Source organism: Bubalus bubalis, chromosome 7, assembly GCF_019923935.1.
Source record: "Bubalus bubalis isolate 160015118507 breed Murrah chromosome 7, NDDB_SH_1, whole genome shotgun sequence".
In the NCBI taxonomy this organism is placed as follows: Eukaryota; Metazoa; Chordata; class Mammalia; order Artiodactyla; family Bovidae; genus Bubalus; species Bubalus bubalis.
The window spans coordinates 32,695,118-32,715,744 of record NC_059163.1 but is presented as its reverse complement, the minus strand read 5'-3'; the positions used below and the strand labels follow the sequence as shown (position 1 = coordinate 32,715,744).

The 20,627-nt window shown below is 37.3% G+C and overlaps 1 protein-coding gene and 1 pseudogene across 2 annotated transcripts in view; both read right to left on the bottom strand.

The window, feature by feature from the left end:
- LOC102398487 overlaps positions 1–13,790 on the bottom strand; it is a 33,438-nt pseudogene extending 19,648 nt beyond the window's left edge.
- A 1,050-nt stretch (positions 13,791–14,840) lies between these two features.
- The window catches only part of LOC123334365 (UDP-glucuronosyltransferase 2C1-like), a 30,611-nt gene continuing 24,824 nt past the window's right edge, over positions 14,841–20,627 (bottom strand). The window contains exon 6 of one of the 2 annotated variants that reach the window (XM_045166280.1): positions 14,841–15,392. In XM_045166280.1, the coding sequence (XP_045022215.1) occupies positions 15,113–15,392 (280 nt within the window). In that variant the 3' untranslated portion in view covers positions 14,841–15,112. The remainder of the gene's footprint in view (positions 15,393–20,627) is intronic. The other variant, XR_006641269.1, reaches the window with a different exon arrangement.

The following is a 20,627-nucleotide window of genomic DNA, read 5'->3' as shown; positions in this document are numbered from 1 at the left end:
AGGTAAAACCCAGAATGGTATCAATAAAAAATGATAGATTGCTGGTACATTGTAAAGTATACTCCTAAATATTTTACTGTATTGTTAGTGTTTTAAATGTTGAAGAATCATTATTTAGGATTTCATTTAGGATTATTTTTAGGATTCATTATTTAGCATTATTAGAAGAATCATTATTTAGGATTATTTTTAACCTAAGCTCTTATTTCCAGGTTCAATTATGACAATGCTCAAAATCAGTAATTACTAGAAAATATAGTCCCAAGACATTCTGAGAATCAAGCCTATTATTTTGAATATCTTTTCCTTTATTCTCTGTTATGTTATTTGTTGCTTGTTTATATGCTTCAGATTTAAAGAAATATAAGAATAGCAAAAAGCGTTAGGTTACATGGATGCCTTAAAACCTAATACACAAAGCTGACTGATGGTTTAACAGTAGCAAATTATTAATTTTAATTTATTATTTAAAGAAAATACTGTAATAGAATATCCTGTTAAAAATGCCAGGTTTAAAGCAAGATATCAATCAAATATCCCCTTTTATCATTTATACATTTTCTTTAGAGCTCACTTAAGTTGCAACTAACAATATCAATACCCTTTCCTAAATTTTACAAGTATTCTTTTACTGTGAACTTCATGGATTTTAAAACAGCTATCCCAGAAAAAATAAATAAAATAAAATGACCTTCTGAGGAATCTGGGCAAGGGCTGATGCAATCATATTAGACTTTTCTTCTGAGAGGTTTTTGATCATTGACCCCAGAGTAAAAACCACAACTCCATCTTCTCCAGAGCTTTGAACAAACTCTTCGAACTCCTGTGAAAAAAACAGTCTTTATAATATAAAAGTTTACAGTTATAATAGATGTCACATGCTTCTCAATGTGTCTGAATTATTAGAGCAATTCTGTACTTTCATATGTTAATGATTTCACTGTATAATCAGTTCAGTTCAGTTCAGTCACTCAGTCGTGTCCGACTGTTTGCGACCTCATGAATCACAGCACACCAGGCCTACCTGTCCATCACCAACTCCCGGAGTTCACCCAGACCCACGTCCATCGAGTCAGTGATGCCATCCAGCCATCTCATCCTCTGTCGTCCCCTTCTCCTCCTGCCCCCAATCCCTCCCAGCATCAGAGTCTTTTCCAATGAGTCAACTCTTCCAATGGGGTGGCCAAAGTACTGGAGTTTCATCCTTAACATCATTCCTTCCAAAGAAATCCCAGGGCTGATCTCCTTCAGAATGGACTGGTTGGATCTCCTTGCAGTCCAAGGGACTCTCAAGAGTCTTCTTCAACACCACAGTTCAAAAGCATCAATCCTTTGGCACTTAGCTTTCTTCACAGTCCAACTCTCACATCCATACATGACCACTGGAAAAACCATAGCCTTGACTAGACGGACCTTTGTTGGCAAAGTAATGTCTCTGCTTTTGAATATGCTCTCTAGGTTGGTCATAACTTTCCTTCCAAAGGGTAAGCGTCTTTTAATTTCATGGCTGCAATCACCATCTGCAGTGATTTTGGGGCCCAGAAAAATAAAGTCTGACACTGTTTCCACTGTTTCCCCATCTATTTCCCATGAAATAATGGGACCAGATGCCATGATCTTCGTTTTCTGAATGTTGAGCTTTAAGCCAACTTTTTCACTCTCCACTTTCACTTTCATCAAGAGGCTTTTTAGTTCCTCTTCACTTTCTGCCATAAGGGTGGTGTCATCTTCATATCTGAGGCTATTGATATTTCTCCTGGCAATCTTGATTCCAGCTTGTGTTTCTTCTGGTCCAGCGTTTCTCATGATGTATTCTGCATATAAGTTAAATAAGCAGGGTGACAATATACAGCCTTGATGTACTCCTTTTCCTATTTGGAACCAGTCTGTTGTTCCAGTGTATAATAGATGACCTGAAATCCTTATTAGGTGAATTAAAAATTATTGTTACTAAAAGCTCATTTGGCAAAGCATATTGAGGTATGAATGTGTCTTTGTGCATGTGTGTTTGTGTTTACATGTTATTGACTGCCTGTTATCTTTTGCCATTTGCTCAACTCTTTACATGTATCATTTAACTTAGATATATGGTGATTTTATGAGATATGTATACATTTACAGATGGGAAATCTATCTCCATAAGGTTAAGTAATTTGTCCAAGTCTACACAGCAGTAGCTGGCAGAGAAAATTTCTACCTTTAAGTTAAATAGTTCTGGTGCTGCAGTTTTTATTTAGCCTTAGACGCTAATAAGGTTGTTTTCATTTTTTTCTACTGAATTATGGTCAGTACAATGATACAACTTTGGTATATTTTCTTTTCTCTGTTTTCTAAACTTCTATTTTTTTTTATTTTGATTAGATTTATTTTTTTATATGACCTTCCACATATAGAATTAGGAATGAAGTAGCCATGTAACTCCTGACCAGAAAAGTAATGCAGAAATACCTATAAAGCATATTCTGAGGGTTATAGGAATATAGTAGAAATATATAGCTTTGAATTAAAAATAAAGACAACATATTTAATCATACTGAAATAAATCTTTTTATCCTCTGTTTAAATACTAGCAAAACTAAGCCAATTAAGTAAGACAAAAAAAAATGTGTTTTTGAGGAGTGAAATGGAAAAACAGGGAAGAAATTTATATTAAGGGATTTCTCACATGGTTATTGGAGAAGGAAAAGGCAACCAACTCCATTCTTGCCTGGAGAATCCCATGAACAGAGAAGTCTGGCAGGTTGCAATCTATGGGGTCTGAAAGAGTCAGATAAGACTGAAGCGACTTAGCACTCATGCCCATGGTTATGGAGACTGTCAAGTTTAATCTGCAGAACAGCACATTAGGCTGGAGACTCAGAGAAGAGTCACTGCTGTAGTTCAAGTCTGAAGGCAGACTACGGGCAGAATTCAGACTTTTGTTCTAGTCACATCTTCAACTAATTGGATGAGGCTCACTCACATATTGGAGAATAATTTGTTTAATCAAGGTCCACATATTTCAAAGTTGATTTCATCTAAAAATAGCCTCTTAATAACTTCTAGAAAAATGTTTGTCTAAATACCTGGGTACCCAGCCAGGCAAGTTGACACTTAAAATTAACCATTACACTATGTTTAGAGATGATAGAATGATATCTTTATGTTCAATTATAGCATAGTATTTGTAAGATACTAGGAAATATTTTTAAATTTATAGAAAACACATTTTCATGAATAGTTAATGGACTTTGAACAAGAAAATAAAACATTGAGGACTACTTCATTAGATAATAATACATAATCCAAAATAAAGGCTACTCACCTTCTTACTGTATTGTATAGTCTAAGAAAATAATGACCATTAAATTCTATGTCTGTTTTCTCCATTTGGGGATCAAACACTGTTAACAATAAACCAGAAATCATTTTGAGATAAATACTCATAGCTGGGTCAGGAAGATCCCCTGGAGAAGGGAATGGCAATTCCATTCCCGTATTCTTGACTGGAAAATTCCATGGACAGAGGAGCTTGGGAGGCTACAGTCCATGGGGTCACAAAGAGTCAGATACGACTGAGTGACTAACACTTCATGCTTCATTCATGTAGGACAATAATAAGCACATTTAACTACCTTAGGCAGGGGCTTTGCAGGCTTGCAGTGCAGTCCTCCGACAAATTCAGTATTAGGTAAGTAAGGTTGAGGAAATTCAAAATCCCAGTAACTTCGAAACAACCATATGTCAGCTTTCCCCATAATCTCACATAGTGTGGTAGGTTTTCCTGAATAAAAATGAAGGATAAGAGAGGGAAAGGAATCTGATATGTTAAATGAGAGATATATCTTCACCTAATTTTCTAAGTAAATTCTTAAAGACCAATACCGAGCCTATGCAACCCAAGTTAAATCAATTGAATCAGTTAAATCAGTTGAAAAACTTTTACCCTGAAGAGTACACATAGTCAGATTATGAATAAGTAAACACATTTGGGCTTCTTTTGTGGCTCAGCTGGTAGTGAATCTGCCTGAAATGCTGGAGACCTGGGCTTGATCCCTGGGTTGTAAACATCCCCTTGAGAAGGGAAAGGCTACCCATTCTAGTATTCTGGTCTGGAGAATTCCATGGACTGTATAGTCCAAGGGGTCACAAAGAATCCAACAGGACTGAGCGACTTTCACTTTCACTTTCAAATACAGATTTAAGTATGGAGTGAAGCCAAAAGCCTGTTGCTTTCTCTCTGTCAATGGAGTCTTTCATCTTGATCTAAGCCTGAGCCCACTCAGGTGCTCCTATAAGTACAAGAAACTTAGGGAGCGATTCTCAGCCTTCTATGGTAGAGTCACAACTTCTTCTCTGGAATTCCAATTTATCTCATCCTCATTGCTCCAAAAGCCTCTGATTATGTTGAAAAACAACTTGTCTTTTGCCCATCTTTTTTTCTATTATTTTCAAGTGTGTTGTCGCAACTAATTACATCCTGAATACTTTTAATACAATTCTTAAAATGATTGTCTCCTTTGCTATAGTAAATGAAATTTCCTATTTTACAAGATTTTCTCCTCTTTGGTGAAAATATTGCACTGCATAATAATCTCTGGTGGTGAAATAGTTTCTCTTTTATAGCGAATCTTATCCAGAGTTTTGGTGTCCTTTTGAAATATGTGCTCTGTGTCACTGATGGGAGGAAATAATAGCCATCTGGTTTCTCACTTCATGGCTTTGTGAATATTCTCCTTGATGTTCTAAGTGTGCTAAGGTTTTTATTAGACAAATATAAGGGATTTTGCACTCCTAGGAAGATCTATCTGCAATTAGAGATCAAGGCAAATCTCAGCAAATGAGGGCCTTGACTCTGGTGATTACAATACCCAGTTTCATACTCAGCACATATCTTTTGGAAAATGTGTGCACGTTTTATGTTTGTTTGTTTATTTGTTTGTTTGTTTTACTTTTCTCTAACTTTTGAGTTAAAATACATTGAAATTAATTGTTAACTGGTATATTTATGTCTGGTAGAAATTATCATTTCCAAATTATGATTTTATTGCCCTATAGGATTTTTTTGGACCATTTTTGTGTCTAACCTAGTGCTCTTATCCTAAAATTCCTTTACCCCTCAAGAGGTTTATAAATAGTTTCTCAATTTTTTTAATGAATATTTTCTTATTTTCTCATCAATTATTTGAACATAACTATGACATGCTTTAATGAATAATTTTATAAATTATTTATTAATTTATAATTATATATAAATTTACATTCATTGCAGCCAAAAATTAAAAGGCACTTATTCCTTGGAAGAAAAGTTATGACCTACCTAGATAGCATATTCAAAAGCAGAGACATTACTTTGCCAACAAAGGTCCGTCTAGTCAAGGCTATGGTTTTTCCAGTGGTCATGTATGGATGTGAGAGTTGGACTGTGAAGAAAGCTGAGCACTGAAGAATCGATGCTTTTGAACTGTGGTGTTGGAGAAGACTCTTGAGAGTCCCTTGGACTGCAAGGAGATCAATCAAGTCAATCCTAAAGGAAATCAATCCTGACTCTTCATTGGAAGGACTGATGCTGAAGCTGAAACTCCAATACTTTGGCCACCTGATGTGAAGAACTGACTCACTGGAAATGAATCTGATGTTGGGCAAGACTGAAGGCAGGAGAAGAAAGGGATGACAGAGGATGAGGTGGTTGGATGGCCTCACCGACTCAATGGACATGAGTTTGAGTAGGCTAAGAGAGTTGGTGATGTACAGGGAAGTCTGGCAAGCTGTTATCCATGGGGTTTCAAAGAATCGGACGTGACTGAGTGACTGAACTGAACTGAAAGTATAAGGAAAAATGAACTAGTTGAACTAATTCCAAATAACAGCCACTGCACACTTCACAGTAAGAGAAATGATCAACAAAACAAGAAGGCAGCCTATGAAAACAGAAAAAGTATTTGCAAACCATGTGTCTGTGTAGGTGTGGTTATTGTTGTTGTTCAGTCATTTGTTCACGTCCTACATTTTGCAGTACCATGGACTGCAGCAACTCAGGCTTTCCTATCCTTCACCATCTCCCGGAGCCTGCTCAAACTCATGCCCACTGAGACAGTAGTTCCATCCAAACAGCTGATCCTCTGTCATCCCTATTTCCTCCTGCCTTAAATCCTGCCAGGATCAGGATCTTTTCTAGTAAGATAGCTTTTCATATCAACTGGCCAAAATTTTAGTGCTTCAGCTTCATCATCAATCCTTCCAATGAATACTCAGGATTGATTTCCTTTAGGATTGACTGGTTTGATCTCCTTGCAGTCTAAGGGACTCTCAAGAGGCTTCTCCAACACCACAGTTCAAAAGCATCAGTTCTTCAGTGCTCAGCCTTCTTTATGGTCCAACTGTTGCATCAACAAAAAACTACTGGTTCAAACCATAGCTTTGACTATATGGATCTTTGTTGCCTAGGTAATGTCTCTGCTTTTTAATATGCTGTCTAGGTTTGTAATAGCTTTTCTTCCAATGTGTAAGGATCTTTTAATTTCATGTCTGCAGTCATCATTTGCAGTGATTTTGGAGCCCAAGGAAATAAAGTCTCTCACTGTTTCCATTGCTTCCCCATCTTTTTCTATGAAGTGATGGGACTGGATGCCATGATATTCATTTTTTGAATGTTGCGTTAAACCAATTTTTCACTCTTCTCTTTCACTTTCATCAAGTGTCTCTGCTGTTCCTCTTCACTTTCTGCCATAATGGTGGTATCATCTGCATATCTGAGGTTATTGGTATTTCTCTTGGCAATCTAGATTCCAGTTTGTGCTTCATCCATCCTGGCATTTTGCATGATGTACTCTGCATATAAATTAAATAAGCAGGGGGTGGTTATACCTGATATACGTCAGCCTTGACATATATCTTTCCCAATTTGGAACCAGTCTGTTGTTCCAGGTTCAGTTATTACTGTTGCTTTTGACCTCCATACAAGCTTTGCAGGAGTCAGGTAAGGTGGTCTGGTATACCCATCTCTTGAAGAATTTTTCCATTATTTTGTAATCCACACAGTCAAAGGCTTTGGCACAGTCAATAAAGCAGAAGTAGATGTTTTTTTCTGGAACTCTCTTTCTTTTTCTATGATCCAACATATGATGGCAATTGATCTCTGGTTCCTTGGCCTTTTCTAAATCCAGCTTGAACAACTTGTATTTCTCAGTTCACGTAGTGTTGCAGCCTGGCTTTGAGAATATTCAGCATTACTTTGCTAGTGTGTGAGATGACTGCAATTTTGCAGTAGTTTGAATATTCTTTGGCATAGCTTTTCTTTGGGATTGCAATGAAACCTGATCTTATGCAGTCCTGTTATCACTGCTGAGTTTTCCAAATTTGCTGGCTTACTGACTGCAGCACTTTCAGAGCATCATCTTTTTGGACTTGAAATAGCTCAACTGGAATTCCATCTCCTCCTCTAGCTTTGTTCATAGTGATGCTTCCTAAGGTCCACTTAACTTCAGACTCCAGGATATCTGGCTCTATGTGAATGATCACAACATCATAGTTATCTGGGTCATGAGGATCTTTCTTGCATAGTTCTTCCATGTATTCTTGCCACCTCTTCTTAATTTCTTCTGTTATGTCCATAACGTTTCTGTTCTTTATTGTGCCCATCTTTGCATTAAATGTTCCCTTAGCATCTCTAATTTTCTTGAAGGGATCTCTAGTCTTTCCCATTAAATTTTTTTCCCTCTATTTCTTTGCATTTGTCACTTAAGAAGGCTTTCTTATCTCTCCTGGCTTTTCTTTGGAACTCTGCATTCAGATGGCTATAGCTTTCCTTTTCTCTTTTGCCTTTAGCTTCTCTTCTTTTCTCAGCTAATTGTTAGGACTCCTCAGATGTTTTGCCTTTTGTATTTCTTTTTGCTGGGGATAGTTTTGATCACTGCCTCCTGTACAATGTCATGAACTTCTGTCCATAGTTCTTCAAGCACTCTATCTATCAGATCTCATTCCTTAAGCCTATTTGTCATTTCCACTGTATAATCATATGGGATGTGATTTAGGTCATACCTAAATGGTCTAGTGGTTTTTCCTACTTTCTTCAATTAAAGTCTGAATTGGGCAATAAGGAGTTTATGGTCTGTGCCACAGTCAGCTCCCGATATTGTTTTTGCTGACTGTATAGTTATTCTCCATCTTTGACTCCAAAGAATATAACCAATCTGATTTCAGTGTTGAACATCTGATCATGTCCATGCATAGAGTCTTCTCTTGTGCTGATGAGGAGGGTGTTTGCTATGACCAGTTCCTTCTCTTGACTAAACTCTGTTAGCCTTTGCCCTGCTTCATTTTGTACTCCATGGCCAAGTTCGTTTGTTACTCCAGGTATCTCTTAACCTCCTGCTTTTGCCTTCCAGTCCCCTATGATGAAAAGGACATCAACAAACAAGACAGAAGAGTAAAAGGTTATGTGCTCATCTTCTCCTGTGTGAACTCCAAATTTGCAACTAGCTGCTGAACAACCATGGACAGGAGAATGTTGGAGTCCACCAAAAAAAAAAGATATCCCAATTCCAAGGGCAAAGGAGAAGCCCAAGTAAGACGGTAGGAGGGGCAAAATTGCATTTAGAATCAAGCCCCATACTTACCAGAGATGCTTGGAAAACTCAAGCAAAATCTTATGCCCACCAAGACCCAGACGTCCCTGCCACAGAGACTGAGCCAGACTTGCCTTTGATTGTTTGAGTGTCTCGTGCACAGGTACGGGTCAGCGTGGTTTGCGGTGGGAACAGGGACTGACTGTGGCAAACCTGGATTACCCAGCGTGTGGCATGAGCCTCATGGAGGAGGTCGCCATTAGCCCCACCATAGAGCCACTGAGCACATGACATACAAACTGCAGAACAATTATAAAAAAGAAATTCTCACACTGGTAAGAAAGTTCTAGGACCCAGAACAGATTTTCCAACCTGGGAATCCAGCAAATCCAACTGAGAACCCCTAGGAAATTTGACTTTGGAGGCCGTGGGAGACTGAGCCAGACTTGCCTTTGAGTGTTCAGGAGTCTCTGGTAGAGGCATGGGTTGAAAGTTTTGCCTCAGGCTAAACAACAGGGAAGGAACCCAGCCACACCTATCAGCAGAAAATTGGATTAAAGATTCACTGAACATGGCCCCTCCCATCAGAACAAAACCCAGTTTCCCCCACAGATAGTCTCTCTCATCAGGAAACTTCCACAAGCCTCTTATCCTTTTCATCAGAGGGCAGACAGAATGAAAACCACAGTCACAGAAAACTAACCACACTGATCACATGGACCACAGCCTTGTCTAACTCAGTGAAACTGTGAGCCATGCCTTGTAGGGCCTCCCAAGACTAATGGGTCACGGCAGAAAGTTCTGGCAAAATCTGGTACACTGGAGAAGACAATGCCAAATCACTTCAGTATTCTTGCCTTGAGAACCCCACAAACAGCATAAAAAGGCAAAAAGATATGACACTGAAAGATGAAATCTCTAGGTCGGTAGATGCCCAATATGCTACTGGGGAAGAGTGGAGAAATAATTCCGGATATAATGAAGAGATGGAGCAAAAGCAAAAATAATGCCCAGGTGTAGATGTGACTGGTGATGGAAGTAAAGTCCGATGCTGTAAGAATATTGCATAGGAACTTGGAATGTTCGGTCCATGAATCAGCATAAATTGAAAGTGATTAAAAAGGCGATAGCAAGAGCGAATATAGAGATTTTAGGAATCAGTGAACTAAAATGAACTGGAATGTGAGAATTTAATTCAGTTGACCATTATGTCTACTACCGTGGGCAAGAATCATTTAGAAGAAATGGGAGGATCGCTCATAGTCAAGAAAAGAGTGTGAAATGAAGTACTTAGGTCCAACCTCAAAAATGACAGAAGTAGAAATTAGAAGTTCTCAAATAAATACTATTTGTATTTATGTGTAGTGATAGATATTATGGAGAGCTATTTGGTGATTATTTCACAATAGGTACAAATATCTAATCATCTTGTTTTATACCTGTGTTGAAACAAAATTATTTTAAGTCTGGGGAAGCAAAATTTTGCATAAAAATTTCTCTACCAGTTGAGCCACTACCTGGCACTCCCTGTTTTAGTGTGCGATGTGCTTCTGCATTATACATTAACTAGATCCCCTCAGAAGACACAAGGAAGTTTACTCTACAGAAAAACGAATTTCCTCCTTGCACCAGCAAGGTAACTCATTATAAGCTAACATTCTTTCCTTACTCTTTTAAGGAGTCACAATGACCCACTACTCATTTTTTAGGACTACATAAACTGGCAATATAATGTTCTGATGTATAACACTTTCAAGAATAACCCCTTCCCTCAAAAACATATATGACAGTTCTTTAACTTCTAATGGGCAGAGCATTCCTCAGAGCTTCCTGACAGATTTTCTCCAGGGTTATAATTCTCAGATTGGCTCAAATGAAATCTTCCATACTATTCTAGGTTGACTATTGATTAATTTTTTTGTCACCACCTGAAACTAATACAGTGTTGCATGTTAGTAATACCTTAAAAAATCTAAATAATATATGAAAGGGACTGCTTTCTCAAAGGTAATTTGCCTTTTGTGCAAAATTTCCTTACCATAATCACGTAAACATAATAAAAAATAAATTAGTCAAAAGCAAAAAAAAAAAAAAAGGGGGGTAAATGGGCTTGTTCAAATAGAGAATAAATTTATGCTCAGGGTCAAAAGTCACTGGTTGACTTCTAATGACCTCTAACCTTAAATAGAACAAGAACAAAACACTGAAGTGAGGTAAAAATCTAGAAACATGGTCCTATAGGAAAAAGTCTTCTTTCATTTTTACACTTTGAAAACAAGACCAAATGAAACCAAACTACATTATTTATTTTCTAGTTTCATGCTCATCACATTGCAAACCATTCCTTCATAGAACACAAATATAAAGCCTTAGGAAGAGCAAGTTAATCAGAAAGAAAACAGGTTGTGAAACAGGAGAAGCAAGAACACAGAGTAGTCCAAGGTTATGGAAATTAAGCACACTGTCAGATTTGGGTTTTCCAGACACTCCAAAAACTTAAGCTTAAATATAGAGAATATTCCTTCTTGGATATATACCAGGGTTCCCCTAGTGGCTTAGATGGTAAAGAATCAACCTGAAATGCAGGAGACCCGGGTACGATCTGTGAGCTGGGAAGATCCCTTAGAAGAGGGAATTTTATGATTCAATCATATAACACAAAACCAAAAAAAAAGAGTGTTATTAACATATTCAAAACAGTGTAGCCACCTTAAAATACCATTTGTAAGTTTTCATACAGTTAGATAAATGTTTATTTATAGAATATAAGAATATATATTTTTTTTAAATTTTATTTTATTTTTAAACTTTACATAACTGTATTAGTTTTGCCAAATATCTAAATGAATCCGCCACAGGTAGAATATTTATTATATACATATTATTCTTACCTAAAACCTTGCTGTAATATTCATCCCATTCTGGAAATACATAATATGAACATATCATGTCACTCACTGTATACAGTAACCAGTTCTCCAGCCTCTGTCTAAAAGTCATCTTGTCTGTCAGTCTTGATGTGATACCAGGAACATATGAAGAAGGCATAGGAAGCCCAGCACACAGTCTTTCAATGACATTCCCATAGAAAAACCGAAAAGTGAATATAAATGGAATATTCAGGACTTCAGCCACCAATTCCCCACAAAAACTTAAAGGGTCAGCAATGCAGACATCAAACTTGGCTGCCTGTAGCCTGCTGAGTAACCCCTTGTTTGTGATAGCACTGTCACACACTCTTCTGTTTATTAATAAAAATTTTATGCCTAGTTTTGCCAGTTTTATTTGAATTTCCCACCATGAGAGTTTTGACAGTTCAAAAATTTCTTCATAGAGAATGGTATTGAGCTCTTCCATGAAAGTTTCTTCAGTTACTGAAAGCTGGAGGATCTCCACATGATAGGGAGTCTTGGTATGATCAATCAGAAGATTTTGTGAAGGTACCAGGACAGTTATCTCATGCCCACGAAGGGAAGCTCTTTTAGAATAACTTGTAAATTAATCCAGTGACTAAAATCCACAGGCCATACAAGAACTTTGCCCGTCCTCCCGGAGTCAAGGAGACATAGATGCAGCATGAAAAGGATGCAGAAGCCTTTCACAGTCTTCATGGTTAACTCTTGCTTGAATTAAATCTTAAACCAAGTGCATGAAACTCACAATCCAAAGATCTCTCCTTAACAATCTCTATCAGTTTATAGCAGGTTGGACTGAACTTTGAAGTGTGTACTTTGTATTATGGATTAAAATGGAAAGCAACTGCTTTGAAGTGAGAAAAAAAAAATAAACCTTGATAAAACACAATACACTGAGTTAGGAAATATATACTCAGGCTTAAACACAAATCCATAATAATTTCTAAGTAATATTTGAAAACCCAACATTATGTGATTTCATATTCTATTAAGGCTAGAATTTTTGGATTATTTTTCCTGGTTTTATTTTTGTGTTCATTTGAACAGGACGATCTCTGTAGTGTTTCTTTTACTGATAACTCTTCTAGATATTTTAGGTACAGAAGAGATTATCACTTAAAGCCAGAAATATGCACACTTTAAGAGATGTTAAGGCAAGGAGATTTATTTTATTTTTAATTTTATATTGGATTGTAGTTGATTAACAATGTGTTAGTTTCAGGTGTACAGCAAAGTGATTCAGTTATATAAATACATATATCTTCTCTTTTTAAAATTCTTTTCACATTTACATTGCTACAGAATATTGAGCAGAATTTCCTCTGCTATATATACAGTAAGTTCTTGTTGGTTCAACTATTTGAAATATAGTAATCTATATCTGCTAATCCCTTTTGTAACCTTAAGTTTGTTTTTAGTGTGTAAATCTGTTTTTGTTTTGTAAATACGTTTGTTTTTTTTTTTTTTCACATATAAGCAATGTGGTACTTATCTTTCTCTGTATTCCTTATTCACTTAGTATGATAACTTCCACATCTATCTGTGTTGCTGCAATGGGTTGCCTTCCTATTTTGATTATGTTCTGTTTTGTTATGCAACAGCTTTAGAGTTCAATTTGATCCCATTTGTAGTTTTGTTTTCTTTTCCAATACTCTTGGAAATGGATCAAAAAAAAGATATCATTGTGATTTATTCAAAGAATGTTTTGGTGTTTGGTCTTACATTTAGGTGTCTAATCCATTTTGAGTTAACTTTTGTGTATGGTGTTAAATTATGTTCTATTTTCATTCCTTTACATGTATCTTTCCAGTTTTCCCAGCACCACCTATTGAAGATCCTGGTTTTTTATCCACAGTTAGAGATTGATAATAGGTCTGTGGGTTTATTTCTGGACTTTCTATACTGTTCCAGTGATCTATATCTGTTTTGTGCCAGTACCATACTGTCTTGATGACTATAGCTTTGTAGTGTTGTCTGGGCAAGCTTATTTCTCCACTTCATTTTTTCTTTCTCAAAATTGCTTTCATCATTCAGGGTCTTTTGTGTCTCCCTATTTTTTTTTTTTTTTAATTGTGATAGTTTATGAAAAATTCCATTGGTAATTTGGTAGGGATTACTTTGTATCTGCAGATTGCCTTGAATACTGTAGAAATTTTGCTAATATTGATTCTTCCAATTCCAGACTATGGTATGTCTTTCCATACGAACAGCTGACTCATTGGGAAAGACCCTAATGCCAGGAAAGATTGAGGGCATGAGGAGAAGGGGATGACAGAGGATGAGATGGTTGGATGCCATCATCGACACAATGAACATGGGTTTGGATGAACTCGGGGAGTTGGTGATGGACAGGGAGGCCTGGCATGCTGAGCTTCATGGGGTTGCAAAGAGTCAGACACGACTGAGGGAATAAACTGAACTGAACTAGGTTTTTCATAGCTTTTCTTCTGAGGAGCAAGCGTCTTTTAATATTATTGATACAGTCACCATCCACAGTGATTTTGGAGGACAAGAAAGCACTGTTTCCACTTTTCCTCCTTCTATTTGCCATAAAATGATGGGACCAGATGCCATGATTTTCATTCTTTTTTTTTTTTTTTTTTTTTGCACTCAGCTTTAAGCCAGCTTTCCCCTCTTTTACCCTCATCAAAAAGCTCTTTATTACCTTTTTACTTTCTGTCATTAGAGAGGTATCAACTGTGTATCACCTGAGGTTGATATTTCTGCAGCAATCTCAATTTCTGCTTGTGATTCATCCAGACCAGCATTTCACATGATGTACTCTGCATACAGTTAAATAAACAGAATAACAATATACAGCCTTATTGTACTTAAGTTATTTTAAAAAGAGTGGGTATTAAATTCTAGTCATTTACTTTGGTCTATCATACCAATAACCATGCAAACATACAAGAGTCAGCTAGTTCTCTGAAGCCAAGAAGTGTTACAATACAAATGAAGTACTATCATTATTAATATCCAAATGAAGGATAATATTCAAATGAGAAACAACAACAACAACAACAAAAAAAAAACAGTGCTTTATATTCCAAAGGGGACAAAGTCTAATGTGGAATGATATGGAAGGAAATTGATGGTGTAAAATGTGCTTTATAGCAGAGTAGAAATGCTAACAGGCTTCAATATTCCTGACTGGCAAAGAAGCTCTGTCTGGAGTGTGTTCTGCATTAGTCCTTGTATAGTTCTTTTAGAGAATATGAAATAATTATTGATTATTGAACCCTAAATTATGTTAGATACTTAAGAAATATTCAACCTGATCAGTATGGAAATAGAATAAATCATTATGTTCCTGAGGCCTCAAACAGCATCTCAACTGGTTGAACTAAAAGCAATGAATAAAATAAAGCACTAAGTCTTTAATGGTAACAATTTCCATGTGTTTATTCATCTGTCGTATCTTTGTAAAGAATAGATTATTTTAAACTTTAATTCTGAATCATGTGGCATATTTTTGGAGTGAGTCTTTGATCTTTAACATGATAAGTTGAAGAATAGAGAAGAACCCAGAAGAACAGGAGAGAAATCTTTCCAAATCAGTGTCTGGATTATTCAGATAGACTCTGTCAAAGTTTCTAGTTCAACTGTATAAAAAAAAAAAAAAGAAAAAAAGAAAAAGGCAGAAAAAGACTACTCTCTCTTTTTCTTCTTTGCAGTCTTACCAAACTTCCGGTAACAAAACAGGCAACATTTAGTGACCAGGAATGCAACAGTTGCCACACAAGCTAGCAGGAAGCCAATCACATCCAAAGAGTGGTACTGGAACCAGTTGAGGTCATGGAAGGCTGGTCGAAGGTGCTTGGCTCCTTTGTGGCGCATGACAAACTCAACCCAGAAGACTGCTCGGTCCAGGGGTTTCACAGGCTGATCATGGTGAATTCTTGATAACTTCATCATATTCTCTTTATACCTAAAATTGAATAAATAAATAGCAAGTTGAAAAGTTCGTTAAGGACATGATATACCTAAAGCAGTTATATATTATAAAAATATATTGTGTAATTAATTACATGATAAGTTGTGTCATAAATGATATCACCAAGAATATGAAAAGCATATGAAATTTTGTTTCCTCTTGAGATATTTCTAGATGTGATGGCTCATCAGTTTGAATGTGTTGGATGCTTTATAGTCTCAGTAATTATTGGAAGTGGGAGAGAAAATAATTTCCAGTTGGATATAGCATTCTGAAAGTACAGAAATAGGAATGATTATTAGAATGTGTAGCTTGAGAATACAGAATTTTGATCTAACTTGCTGAGTGTGGTATTGGGAACATGATAGTGACAGGAAGCAGCATGGAGGGGAAGGTCTATGAAAAAGGAACCTTTTCCCCACTCCTTCACTCTTCCCCAGTTTTGGGATGGAGTGTCAGCGTTAACAAGACTTCCGAAGTAACAGGAAATGGTTTCGGTCTGTGATCTTCATGGTCCTGACATTTCAGATGAAAGCAAAAAAAGCTTCATGTGACCCTCTGGGCAAGAAGTAGGGCCTGAGACTGAATAGATGCTGGCATTTTTGCTTCAGGCTAAAGAGGGTTGTGTGTTGAAAATCAGAAACATTACTCTGCCAAAAAAGGTCTGAATAGTCAAGGTTATAATCTTCCTAAGGTAAAATGCCAAATAACTGATGCTTTCAACTGTGGTGCTAGAGAAGACTCCTGAAAGTCCCTTGGATAGCAAGGAGATCAAACCAGTCAATCATAAGGCAGATCAACCCTGAATATTCACTAGAAGGACTGATGTTGAAGCTGAAGCTCCAGTATTTTGGTCATCTGATGAGAACAGACAACTCATTGGAAAAGTCTATGATACTGGGAAAGATTGAGGGCAGAAGGAGAAGAGGGCATCAGAGGATGAGACAGTTGGATGGCAACACTTAAAATGAACATGAACTTGGGCAAACTCTGGGAGATGGTGAGGAACAGAGAGCCCTGGTATGCTGCAGTTCATGGGGTTGCAAAGAGTAGACACGACTGGGTGACTGAACAACAATAACAGAGGGCTGCACATGCGGTGGTGAGATGGGAGGATGGCAATGCATAGAACACTACCCCTTCTAACTTCTGTCAAGGAACAGAAGACCCCACGAGGATTTGGTTGAAGGCTTTGAGTGGTTGACATAGAAGCAAGATTTCCTTGGGTTTGTGAAAGAGGAAGTTATTTACCCACACCAAAGTGGAATCATCATTGATAGAGATTCAACTGATAATGACAGAACATTATATTGTAGAAAATCATGGGAAAGTATGTAAAAAGTTTTGAGGAGGAGAACTATACAACATAAAAAAATAAACAAAGCCCTGCTACCCTTTTGTTTTTAAAAAAAGGCAGGCCTTTACTAATACACAGGAATATAAGCAATAAGTACCTTTGAATATATCTCAGGAAAACAAATAATAGTGACAGAAGTTCCAAGACAGACACAGAAACAAAATACCAGATAAAAAGTCAATAAAAGAAATAGATATACTCTATTAAAACATAAACTGCATCATTAAGTACATATAAATATGAAATTAATGCTAAATGTTATTGGAAATTGTGGTCATGGACAAGATAAGTACATTGTAAGCTTTGATAACATTGCACTGATAATATAGCAAAGAAATAAGGTATGATGTTTACGAGACACTGATGGAACCTGTTGCCTATTTAATTTCATGACTGCAGTCATATCCACAGTGATTTTGGAGCCCCCAAAAATGAAGTCTGTCACTGTTTTCATTGTTTCCCCATCTATTTGCCATGGTCCTTCTAGTGAAAGCTATGATTCTTCCAGTAGTCAAGAATGGATGGAAGAGTTGGACCATAAAGAGAGGTGAGCACTGAAGAGCTAATGCTTTTGAACTGTGGAATTGGAAAAGACTTGTGAAAGTCACTGAGATTGCCAAGAGATCCAACCAGTCCATCCTAAAGGAGATCAGTCCTGGGTTTTCATTGGAAGGACTGATGTTGAAGCTGAAACTACAATACTTTGGACCACCTGATGCGAAGAGCTGACTTATTAGAAAGACCCTGATTCTGGGAAAGATTGAAGGCAGGAGGAGAAGGGACAACAGAGGATGAGATGGCTGGATGGCATCACCAACTCTATGGATGTGAGTCTGAGTGAACTCTGGGAGTTGGTGATGGACAGGGAGGCCTGGAGTGCTGAGGTTCATAGGGTTGCAAAGAATCGGATATGACGGAGCAACTGAACTGACCTGAACTGGTGGTGAAAGTGAAGTCCAATGCTGTAAAGAACAATATTGCATAGGAACCTGGAATGTTAGGCCTACTAATCAAGCTAAATTGGAAGAGATCAAACAGGAAATGACAAGCGTGAACACTGACATTTTAGGAATCAGTTGACTAAAATGGACTGCAACAGGTGAATTTAATTTAGCTGACCATTACATCTACTACTGTGGGAAAGAAGTACTTAGAGAAATACAATAGCCCTCATAGTCAACAAAAGAGTCCAAAATGCAAAACTTACCTGTAATCTCAAAAATGACAGAAAGATCCTGTGGTTTCGAAGGCAAACCATTCAAAACCATAGTAATCCAAGTATATGCCCCAACCAATAATGCCAAAGAAGCTGAATTTGAAGACCTACAATACCTTCTAGAACTAACACCAAAAAAAGATATCCTTTTCATCATAATGGACTGGAATCCAAAAATAGGAAGGTAAGAGATACTTGGAGTAACAGGCAAGATTGTCCTTGGTGTACAAAACAAAGGACAAAGGCTAACAGGGTTTTGCCCAGACAATGCACACTGGTCATAGCAAACACCCTCTTCCAACAACACAATTGACAACTCTACACATGGACATCACCAGATGGTCAACACCAAAATCAGATTGATTCTATTCTTTGCAGCCAAAGATGGAGAAGCTATATACAGTCAGCAAAAAACAAGACCAGGAGGTGACTGTGGCTCAGATCATGAATTCCCTATTGCCAAATTCAGACTTAAATTGACGAAAGTGGGAAAAACCACTAGACCATTCAGGTATGACCTAAACCAAATACCTTATGATTATACAGAGGAAGTAAGAAATAGATTCAAGGGATTAGATCTGGTACACAGAGTGCCTGAATAACTATGGACAGAAATTCATAACACTGTACAGGAGGCCATGATCAAAACCATTCTCAGGAAAAAGAAATGCAAACAGGCAAAATGGTAGTCTGAGGAGACCTTACAAATAGCTGAGAAAAGAAGAGAAGTGAAAGGCAATAGAGAAAAGGAAAGATATATCCATCTGAATGCAGAGTTCCAAAGAATAGCAAAGAGAGATAAGATAGCTTTCCTAAGTGATCAATTCAAAGATAGAGGAAAACAGTAGAATGGGAAAGACTAGAGATCTCTTCAAGAAAATTAGAGATACTAAGGGAATATTACATGTAAATATGGGCAAAATAAAGACGGAAACTGTATGGACCTAACAGAAACAGAAGGTATTAAGAGGAGGTGGCAAGAATACACAGAAGAATTATACAAAAAGGATCTTAATGAACCAGATAACCACGACGGTGTGAGCACTCACCTAGAGCCAGAAATCCTGGAGTGCAAAGTCAAATGGGTCTTAGGAAGCATCACTATGAACAGAGCTAGTGGAGGTGATGAAATTCCAGCTGAGCTATTTCTAATCCCAAGGAGCCTGGCATGCTTATAGTCATTGGGGTCACAAAGAGTCAGACAAGATTGAGCGACTAAGCACAGCAGAAAAGATAATACTATTAAAGTTATGCATTTAATATGCCAGCAAACTTGGAAAACTCACTAGTGGTCACAGGACTAGAAAAGGTCAATTTTCATTCCAATACCAAAGAAATAAAATACAAAAGAATGTTCAAACTACTGCAGAATTGTACTCATCTCACATGCTACCAAAGTAATGCTCAAAGTTCTCCAAGCTTGGCTTCAACAGTTTATGAACCGAGAATCTCCAGATACTCAAAATGTATTTAGAAAGGCAGAGGAAACAGAGATCATTGCTAACATCTGCTGGATCATAGAAAGAGCAAGGGAAATCCAGAAAAACATCAATTTCTGCTTCATTGACTACGTTAAAGACTTTACTGTGTGGATCACAAGAAACTGTGGAAAATTCTTAAAGAGATGGAAATACCAGTTCTCCATACTTGCCTTCTGCAAAACCTATATGTGGGTCAAGAAGCAACAGTTAGAACCAGACATGGAACAACAGACTGGTTCCAAATTGGGAAAGGAATATGTCAAGCCTGTATATTGTAACCCTGCTTATTTAACTTGAATGCAGACTACATCATGAAAAATGCCAAGTTAGATGAAGTTCAAGGTGGAATCAAGAGTGCCAGGAGAAATATCAATAACCTCAGGTATGCAGATTACACCAGTCTTATGGCAGAAAGCAAAGAAGAATTAAAGAGCCTCTTGATGAAGATGGAGGAGAGTGAGATAGCTGGCTTCAAACTCAACATTCAACAAGTGAAAATCATGGCATCCAGTCGCATCCATTCAGTTCAGTCACTCAGTTGTGTCCAACTCTGCGACCCCGTGGACTGCAACAATCCAGGTTTCCCTGTCCATCATCATCTCCCAGAACTTGCTCAAACTCATATCCATCGTGTCTGTGAAGTCATCCAACCATCTCATCCTCTGTCTTCCCCTTCTCCTCTTGCAGGTGTTAATAATCAGCTGCCTGTTGCTCTGGCTAAGCCATAAGAAACACACCATGGGAAAAGAATAAAAGTAAAATATAGCAATACCATATAATCTAAACAAAAGTAGATCAAGTTATTAGTTGGGGTCGTCATGGCCTGCTAAACTAAGGAAAAACAGTATGGACCTTGAAATGCTGGTCAGTGAAAGTTCACAACCCTGCTTCTGCACACACCAAGATGTTTTCCCAAGGCATATTCAGGTCTATTATCTCCAGCTGGGGATACTCCTTGTATAAGAACATAACAAAGACAGCTCAAAGTAATCAGTAAAATGAGAGATGTTATCAGGGACACAGGAGGTTGATTTTATTGTGGCACAACAGATACTTTCTGCATGCCAAGACACTAAATAAAAGTGATGTGACTCTGAAGAACAGGGTTCTTGATTCAGAAGGTCTTGAGTTTTCCATTCCCATCTTTAAATCTTTAATTCTGTCTCTAGTTTCTT